Source organism: Leptosomus discolor, chromosome 10, assembly GCF_034619465.1.
Source record: "Leptosomus discolor isolate bLepDis1 chromosome 10, bLepDis1.hap2, whole genome shotgun sequence".
Lineage (NCBI taxonomy): Eukaryota > Metazoa > Chordata > Aves > Leptosomiformes > Leptosomidae > Leptosomus > Leptosomus discolor.
In genome coordinates, this window is record NC_141400.1 from 16,194,861 (window position 1) to 16,204,056 (window position 9,196).

Consider the following 9,196-nt stretch of genomic DNA (forward strand, 5'->3'; position numbering starts at 1 on the left):
TGTGAGAACCTCATCACTGGTGGAAGACAAAATGCACATGTAACTTGACAGGGGTTTAAAAGTGTAGAGAGTTTGGTGTGCAATATAATCACTTTTATTCCTAATACTAAAATGATGTATGTAAAGTGATGCAATTGACCTTTTTTTTGCACTTTGGCATTTATAAATATTTATATGTATTTAAAGATTAAGAATATGTGAGCGTGTGTATACATATACATATATATATATTAAGAAACCTGCTCAGTTTTGTAAACATGAATGTTACTTTTCTTTGAGAGACGTTGTATAGTGTTAACACTACTGCAGTACACATAAACAGTTTATGAAATATGACTAAAAATAAGTGGTGGACAACATAGATACAATCTGTAATCTTAACTGCTCACCTGAAAAAAACCCCGAGGGATCTATGGCTAACAATCAGATTATTTACCAGAAACATTTTGTTAAACTTACGAACACTGAGTAGCTGAATGGCATTGCAGAAATGGAGTACATCTTAAACAGTTTGTTTCATCTGTGCTCATATAATTTTTCCTCAAAAAAAAAAACCAAACCCTTAGAAAGAGAAGCTTGGCATTTTGAAATCTGGATAAACAGCCTGGAAGTGTGCTTTGAGGAAATACTGTGATATGACAAGTCTAGGGTTTTTTTATTGAAAAAGACAAGAAATGAATGTCAAAATTAAGGCTTTGTCTGCACGGATCATACAAAACAAACGAGTCTGACTGGAAACTAGTGTTTGCAAACAGCCTTTGAAGTTTTGTAAAGTTTCCGGTAAGGGTTTGCATTTCCTTGTCAAAACAATGAAAACCAAACTCAACCTTAACTGGAATTAACTAGTTGGTTGGTAAGTTTCAAAAACTGTTAGAACCAGAGGGCTCTTGAGGCTTTGTTCGCCTTTTTGTACGAGCTAACAGAGCATTAGTGTTTATTCAAAAAAAAACAATTAAAAAAGCGCGATTCCATGTTTTTCTTTCCTGAAGGAAGGACCTTAAATGCTAAATTACTTTCCTTTTTAGATCTGTTTGGCTTCAAATGAGAATTTTATGAATGAAGTAGGGTTTAGACATTCAAAATGCAGCTGACACACGGCGTTTGCAGAACCGAGCAGCTGACCCTTTTGGCAGCAGCGCAGTCCTCTCGCTCGGGGTGCGCTGGAAGTGGCAGATGTTGAAGTGCAGACAAACCTCTACTGAACACAACGCTGGTTTGGGGTACGGGTTCAGTCTTGCAGCAATACAGTTTGTGTGGAGCATTTCATTTGAACTGGGACACTTGAAATGGAAGTACTTTAAGCGTGGTGGGGGGTAAATGCTGAACAGCCTTTGTCTGTATATTCTACACATGTCATATGGATTCTATCAGGGCTTGATGCTAAACTTAGTGATACCATATACTGGGAACCAAATTCTTTCCTGGGGAGTGTATTGTGTAATTCCTGCTCAAAACTGGTTTTGATCCAGGGACACCTGCACCCAGATGCAGAATTTGGACTTGGGTTCCTATAGATGGATCTAGTGGTTTCTTTGCTTTTCCAGAGTGTCTTTGTTTATTTCTTTTAACATGTTGAAATATGACAGAAAAAGTGTATTCTGGCTCATTATTTTACATATATTTTAGATTGTCTATTACATGAGTGATAGTGATGTTCTAAAAGCTTATTACACAACTTATCAAATCAGTTTTATTTTTTGCCCGCTCTGCATGCTGAAACTGTCTGGAGCTAAACTAATGTTTTAAGTAAACCATCTTTTCTCATATTAGCATTGGAGGAAAGTGGAGAGAGAACCATTGTTTCTGTTTGTGTTATATAAAATGACTATTTTTGTAGCAAAAATTTTAGTTTATGGATTTCAATCCCACAGTGTTGCTTTGTGGATATAAATTTATCTGGGTCCGCTATTTCAAACAGTATATGTATAACAAGTCCAGTATAAAATTAAACTAATAAAATGCACTCTTCTGCAATTTGTTATTGAAAATATGGCAAATTATTTTGGTCCAAGAATGCAAAACAAAATAGAGAAAATACATTTAACTATTTAAGTTTTTATTCCTTGATGCTGCTGCTTGTTTTTTGAAAAGGTGCTTGCAGTTTTGCACAAAAGAAATCAACTTTATTAATTGCTGGGTTTGAAGCACTTTAGGATTCTTCTAAGTACAACCAGTATATGGTGTAAAAAGGAATGACATAAAAAAATGTTTAATGTGTTTAAATTTTGTTTGCAATCTTTGCTACTCCGATAGATTTAATCGGCGTGTTCCTTTAAATATAAACCTATTTTCAGAGATTTGAAATTAGAATTTTTTTTTTTTAATGGGCTGAAATTTAACACGTAGTAAGAGATCATTTGAGAAACATCTTGTACTCAGATGCCTGGAGGGTGACTTGAATAGCAATGTGACTGCCGAGCCATCGATTAGATAAAGACACTGCAGCGTTTGTTCCTATAGCAAGGCCAGCTAGCTGTGAGCGCTGGGATTCTTTTTCTTAAACAAAAACCTTATACTGACTTCTGGCTGTGCATCCCAAGGTGGCTGTATATGCTGTGGTAAGGCCAGAACATCTGCTTACTGGGACTCCGCTGCAATGGATGCTCTGGGAATACCACAGGAAGACACCGTCCCTGCTCTAAAATGCTAGTCCGAAACCCTGATACTTTCTGGGGTGTACTTAAGTGGTTGTTTCCCAGGTTTAATACCTGTGAGCATGTGCTATTGTATTGTCTTCTAAGGGGGAAAAACTTTTTTGAAAAACCAAGTGTGTCACTAGCTTTTCTATGAATTCAGATGCTTAAATTGGTGCTAATTTTTTAAAAGAAAATGTAACAGATGGTTAGCAGTGTATTTGTCTGTTTTTGATACCTATATTTTCTTAAATGGTGGCAAGCCAAACTTTATAAAATGACTAATGTGCATTTTCAGCTTCATCAGATTCCCAGATTTTCCTAAAGTAAAATGTTTAACCTCCCATGGTAGTTACTGCTTCTTTGGAGCTATTGCTTTCAGGTGTTTTATACACAAACAAAATGAACACAATTAGAAAAGATAGCAATGCATAACTATCCCTCTCTTTAAATTACATGGCATGTTGGTTTCCCAAGGTGGTTTCAGCAGTTTATTGTAATCAAGATACCTAATTAAAAGCAAATCAGATACCTGTGTGCAGTTAACTCAGTACAGTGAAGCCTTATCTGGCCATTAAGGTAATTTATAAAGATTATACAAATTTTCATCTATTTTAAAGAGGGAATAACAAATAGAAATAACAAACAGAATAAATTCCAGAGAATATATTCTATAGTGTGCTCCAGAACACATGCTGTTAGAGAGTATAAGAGACTCCTTGAGTGATTTGTTCCGAAATCCAGTTTTATTTAATGACTCAAAATAAACCCCTTGCCTAACACTTGTTCTTTAAGAATTTCTTTTGAAACGCCTTCAGGTTTTAACTCCCTTCAGAATGCTTTGTCTGTCGTGGTGTGGCCCTCTTTCCCACCTTCTCTTTACCAAATGTCACAAAAACTAGCATCAAGCCCTATCACTTGTTGCAGCGTTCTGGTTTTATGGCCTTAATATCACTTCTGGTATGGTATGTAATTTCAGAAGAAAGATGTGCTTTGAAGTCTAACAATACAGATACATGTGGCCTCTTCTGCCTATGAAATTAGGCTTTGATTGTCATATCTCATTCTTGATGCTTGTGCAATAGGAACATGTTCCTCTCAATGCAGTGGCTATTTTGTCTGATGCTGGACTTTGTTTTCAGGATGACTAGAAAGTTTTTTGAGGTTTTTTTTTATGGACAGCAGTCATGCTTCCTAATTTTTTTTTTGATTGATTTTCTTTAAGGAAACTAGAATTTCATAAGGAAAACTGTCAATAACTGGTTCTGAAGTTCTACTTAAAGTCTGTTCTGAAGCTTTTTGGTTTTTTTCTCCAAAAACTCTTACCGTAAAACAGTACTAAAGCCACTGTAAAATTACAAATAAATATGTATACTTAAAAGATTTGAGTAGTCTGTTGTATTTACTATAGCAATGTTTTATTTTTCTTGATTCTTCCTGTGTTGAAGTGGAATGTTTTATGTAACCAAAATGATATATGCTCTTAGTTATATTAAAACATGAAGTTTCAGTTACTACTTTAGGTTCCAGTTAACCAAAAAGAAAGTGTTGTGTGAAAAATGCATGAAGAAGGGCTTTGAGGGATTGTTTGGAGCTGCTTCCTACTGATCAGCTGGCACGTGTGAGCGCATTAACAGCACTTGGTTTTACAGCCAAGTGTATTTTGAAGTTTGTTTCTTTTTTAAATTGCAGAAGCTTGCTGGTAGTGCTGACAGATCTGTATTCCCGTCCGTGTGCTTAGACAGTATCAGAATCGGGTTGTCAGCCTTCCTTGCAGGTTTGAGATGAGCTGCTGGCGGTGTGCACGTGCGTGTACGTGTACAGAAGGACTTTGGAAGAACTTTCTCTTCAGTTTGTGCTCAAACAGTGTTGTGTTTCGATTGGTTCTCGCTGAACACGACAGAGGTACAGCTAACTTGAAAAAATAGTTCCATTGTACTTATTTTGAGGGAGAGTATTCTTGCAAAGACAGTGGTGAGGTTTCCAGGCACTTTGCAAAGCTGTCTGCTCCAGCTCCGGGGAAGGTGAAGTAAAACTTAACTGTCACGTTGATCTAATTGCCTTTCGGGGAGGTTTTCTAATATTAAAGGAAGCGTTGGCATAAGTGGTTTTCTCGATACATGGCTAGGGCTCTCAACCAGACTTTGGAGTTGTAAAAGCTCCACCTATGACAGTCTGAAGTCATTTATACAGCAACGTTGCTGTTTCTTGCATGGAGAACCTGACATTTTATCTCTACGGGGCGTTGCCACAGAGTATTTGGATAAAGCAGGGATACCCAGTCGATCCCAAAGCTCCCCTGTATTTGATGATAGGATATTTTTTCAGGTTGCTTCTTCAGCTGCAGAGGAAGACCTCATTCATTAAATAAAGAACAACGAAAAAAGAAACAGGACCGTGACGTGTGTGCAGGGAAGTGCATTACCCAAGTACATTCCTTGCCTTACCCCATACCTTTTCTTTATATTTCCTGCAAGTTCTTGGCGCTGGCAGGACAGTTCTAGAAAGGTAAGGAGGGAGGGAACTGATTAAACAAGATCCAAATCATTTTTGAGGAAAGTGGGACTTCAGAAGGGGGGTGTGGGCGTGTCATAGTAATGAGGTCTCAGAAGATGAAAAAAAAACAGTGAAAAAAGAAACAGGAACAGCATAAGCGCATGGAATTAAAATTTAAAAACTGCTCAGTTCATGATGGCTTGGTGTGAGGGTGAGGCAGCAAAGAAACAAGTTACCGTTCAAGGATGCACTCGTGGAGCCCAGGCGATGTGTGGAAGGGGTCGGCCGCTTACGACGGCAGCGCCTGCAGCGTTGCTCTGGGCGCGGAACAGGGCAGAGCCGCTTCACTCCTCGAACCTCGTGGGATAGGACTGGTGTTTTTATTCACTTGTATTTGGTCTTGAAACAAGCTGCTTGCTCTTCTCTGGGGAAGAGCCAAACATCTGTGCCGTTTCTGCTCACACATCATGAGCTGTTCTAGTGAGACATGGAGTTGTCAAGTAGATGGTCACTCTTGACATTTAATCTTGCGGAAGAGCAAATAGTGAACCACGTGTTTTTCTCATATAAAGTATAATTTTAAATTCAGTGCAGGTTTAAGTATACATTAAGGTGCCATTGTTCAAGTTCTGCAGTGGGATAAAAGAACAGTGGTTATTTTCTTTATATTTAACTGTAGATGTCATGAGTGCTGGTATCAAAATAGTTAGCACTTAGCACATCGGCTGACTATAATCTAGAGGAGCGAATGGCTTTGGAAGAGACCTCTTCCTCCATGAATGAATACCCGATCAGTGAGAGCACAGGACCTGCACAGCAGCTCTGGATCCCAGGCACAGGGCCACGTGAGAGTGCTGGTGGGAGCTGTGGGGAGATGCAAGTGGGGTCTCGTTTCTCTGTATTTGCCCCTAACTGAAACAGCTGACACTGGGATGCAGGTACGAGCTCAGCACTCCAAAGCCTGTGTGATACCCCTGTGACTTCTGAGGTGGCTGGTAAAACGCTGCAGCAAGCGTGACATCCCTTGGTTAAACCCACTCAGCCACTTAGGCGTTTAGAGCATCAGTACGAGACTCAAGGCCAGCCAAAAAATACCAGGGTGCTTTCCCGGCACGCTGCCTAGGCTGGCTTGGGAGTCAGCAGAGCAGAGTGTCTGAAAGTGGGAAGAGAAAGCGTTCCTGGCATGAGCAGGGGGGTGCAGAGCTCCTGGAGTTCAGGGATCCCAGTGAGTTTGTATCAACTGCTCACTTGGTGATTGACAGCCTCATTTTTACTGTTGGTTTCTTTCACCTCTGAAATGGGTCTGAACCTGCTGAAATCGGGATGTGGCCTTGCTCTCTCCTACAGTTCAGCTCAATTTCAAACTGAACACTCTCCTGTTTATTTCCATCTGTTAATTTCCCTGAAGGTTTCAAAAAACTCTTCCATTTCTTTTTGGAGCATTTCATTTCTTCTCTCTGCGTCTTCCTTTGCTTTCTCTGCATTTTGCATTTTCATCTCCACAGAACTGTACTGCTTACGCTGCTGTCCCAGTTTTGAACGCATACCCTTAATCTGGGACTGCAGCGCTCTGTTCCGCTGCTCCAGGCTGTTGGAAAGACAGACGTTGTAAATGACAGGATTTTTTCCCCCTTTCTTAATAAAGCTGTAGGCTTTTTTGAAGCCAGCCTTTTTTAACATATGTTCCTGTAAATACAAGCGTTGGCATCCCCAATACTTTTCCAATTTACGCTGTTACATATTAATATAAGAGCTGCAATTTTTAGTTATCCTAACTTACAACACATATAAATAACCATATGGCCACAGGAGTCAGTTTTGGGGTTGGGTTTTTTTGTAGTGGAATACTACAGTAGTCTAACAGCAAATGGCATTGCAGTGTATTTTAGGAAACACAGGATTCTGCTTGTATTGCAGTTTCCTTGAACCACAAGGGAAAACACGAGCAGAACACAACAAAGAGATTAAAAAAAAAAAAAACAAAACAAAACCAAAAAACAAAACCCAAAACCTAGGAATAGCTCCTTCTACTAAGAAGAAAACAATGAATACTTGTTCAAGAAATTAAAGGTTAAATGGATTTTTTCTTTACACTATGTTCGAGGGAAAGTGTAATTCAACATTACCCACCTGCCATCTGTGAAGTGATGCATGTTGAGGTATTTTATGTTCTGTGTCAATTTGCATGACATACCTGTAACTTATAACTAATTAACAATGTTATATTTAAAATGTTCATTCCTTTTAACTACACATTAGAAAAGCAGCACTACTTGGAAAGTGGAGCCTGGAAGTGCTGCTGCCTTTTTGCTTTGATAAAGCTATGGCTAAATCTCTATTCAGTTTCTAATCTTAGAAATTGGGAAAATACTGATGAACACTTTTCTCAGAGTAGTTAAAATTCATGATTTGCAGTTTGTAAAGAATAGTGACTTGCTGCTAACACTGCCAAGAAGCCTGCACATTTTTCCCTAGAGAAATGCTCAATATTGGATTAAGGCGAAAGGGAAAAATACACAATAGACCAGAGGCTTCTCAAGAGCTCTGCAAAAAATCTTGTGGATGCTCTGGAGTTTCGCAAGCATCTCACACAAAAATGAATTCAAATAACTCTGAATAATTGCTAACCTAATCCTGTAATGCTGGATCCTGGGTGACATTCACAGGGGGATGTGGAGGCATTGACTGCTGCAGCATCCATAGACCCTACTTGCAGGTCAGGGCCCCACAGTAGTTGCGTACAGGGGGAAGAGATGCCTTCCCTGAAGCCTCATAGTTCTTAAAACCCTTTACCTTGCGATTTTCGATTCGTACTCGGCCTGCTGTCTGGACATCAGCATCTTCAGATTTGCCAGGTGGTGCTGCAAGGAGGTTGGGTTTTCTGGCAAGTCGCCGGAGGAAGCGAAGCTGTCACTGTTGTCCACTGGGACGTGTCCTGTGTTTTCCTGGTCCTGCAAAACATGACTTACGGCTGCGTTGGTTTCTTGGGAGTCTGCTGGGTGGGCAAGTCTTGTCAAATACCTTGAAGGAGGATTTTCCTCAAACATGGTTTAGCAGCAGGAGCCTGCTGAGCGTGCCCAGCCAGCACCACCCGTGCCCTCTGGGCGTTGTCAAAGACTCAATGTCTTTTCTGTTTTAGAGGAGACCTTGTTTTCATGTCTGCCTCGCTCTGCCCTCTCACGGGCTGTGAGAGTTTTCTTCCTCTCCACAGCTGTTTGAAGCTTTTCAAATACTTGGAAATAGTCCATTTTGCTGCAGCCTGGATCTTATTTCAGGCTCCAGCTTTGTTTTTTGTGTGCAGCGGGTTGAGGTCTTGAGCTGCTGCACCCGTCTGCTGCCCGCTCGCTTTTATCGTCATGGCTGGTTTATTCTCATCTCCGGGAACTACTACTGCTTCCCTACCCTCAGTCTGTTCGGTGTAGTTTGCCTGACATCTGTAGGTGGCCCGTTTGATAGCTGTCCACCCTTCACCAGTTTCATTCCTGGGCTGGGGAGGTGAATCCTGCAGCACTAGCCCGGTCCCCGGGCTGCGCGGGGCGGGGGAGCAGGGTGCCAGCTCGTCAGGCTGCAAGGACGGGGCTCCTTGTGTTCCCCCGAGGAAAAAGATGCGTTACATCTGTTTTGCCTGCGCTGGATGTAGTCGGTCAGGCGTGGGGAAAATAGCATGAATGTAAAATGGGTCGCTGTGCTGCCTCATCCCTGGCGCATCCGCTGAGTCTGCTTTGGGGAGAGCAAATCGTAGCGGTGCAAGCAAGGGAGGCTGGTTCCTCCGGTCACGATGTTTCAAGGGCAAGAAGCTGGAGGGTAAGGAAAAATAGGCCACTTGTCAGTTACATTTCAATTCCTCTTGGAAAAACTATTTGATGTGAGTAAATATGGAGTGTTTATTTTAGCTGCTTGTTCTCACACGAGAATCAAGCACAGTACAGAAATAACTTGATTATAAAAAGGAAGAGCAGAATATGCACGCAATTTAACTGCATATCTCAAAGATAATAGCGATGGTTTAAAATAATCTGGAAAGTTGTTTCCTCTTCCTGACCCCCTCTTGGTACAAGAAGTGAAAA

The 9,196-nt window shown here is 40.7% G+C and overlaps 1 protein-coding gene across 1 annotated transcript; it reads right to left on the reverse strand.

Annotated features, from left to right (window-relative positions):
• Nucleotides 1–6,509: 6,509 nt before the first annotated feature.
• On the reverse strand, nt 6,510–8,176 carry LOC147414804 (rho GTPase-activating protein 24-like). Its single transcript, XM_086470812.1, has 2 exons — nt 7,923–8,176; nt 6,510–6,717 (listed from the first exon to the last, which is right to left on the reverse strand). Exons 1-2 carry the CDS (start codon nt 8,174–8,176, stop codon nt 6,510–6,512), a joined length of 462 nt encoding a protein of 153 aa, XP_086326938.1.
• Between the last annotated feature and the right edge of the window lie 1,020 nt (nt 8,177–9,196).

Excerpts from the sequence above, each read along its gene's own strand:
- LOC147414804 (XM_086470812.1), bottom strand. The coding sequence starts at position 8,176 with ATGTTTGAGGAAAATCCTCCTTCAAGGTATTTGACAAGACTTGCCCAC. Across the intron at positions 6,718-7,922 it reads TACGAATCGAAAATCGCAAG|CCTGGAGCAGCGGAACAGAG; the intron begins GTAAAGGGTTTT and ends TCTTTCCAACAG.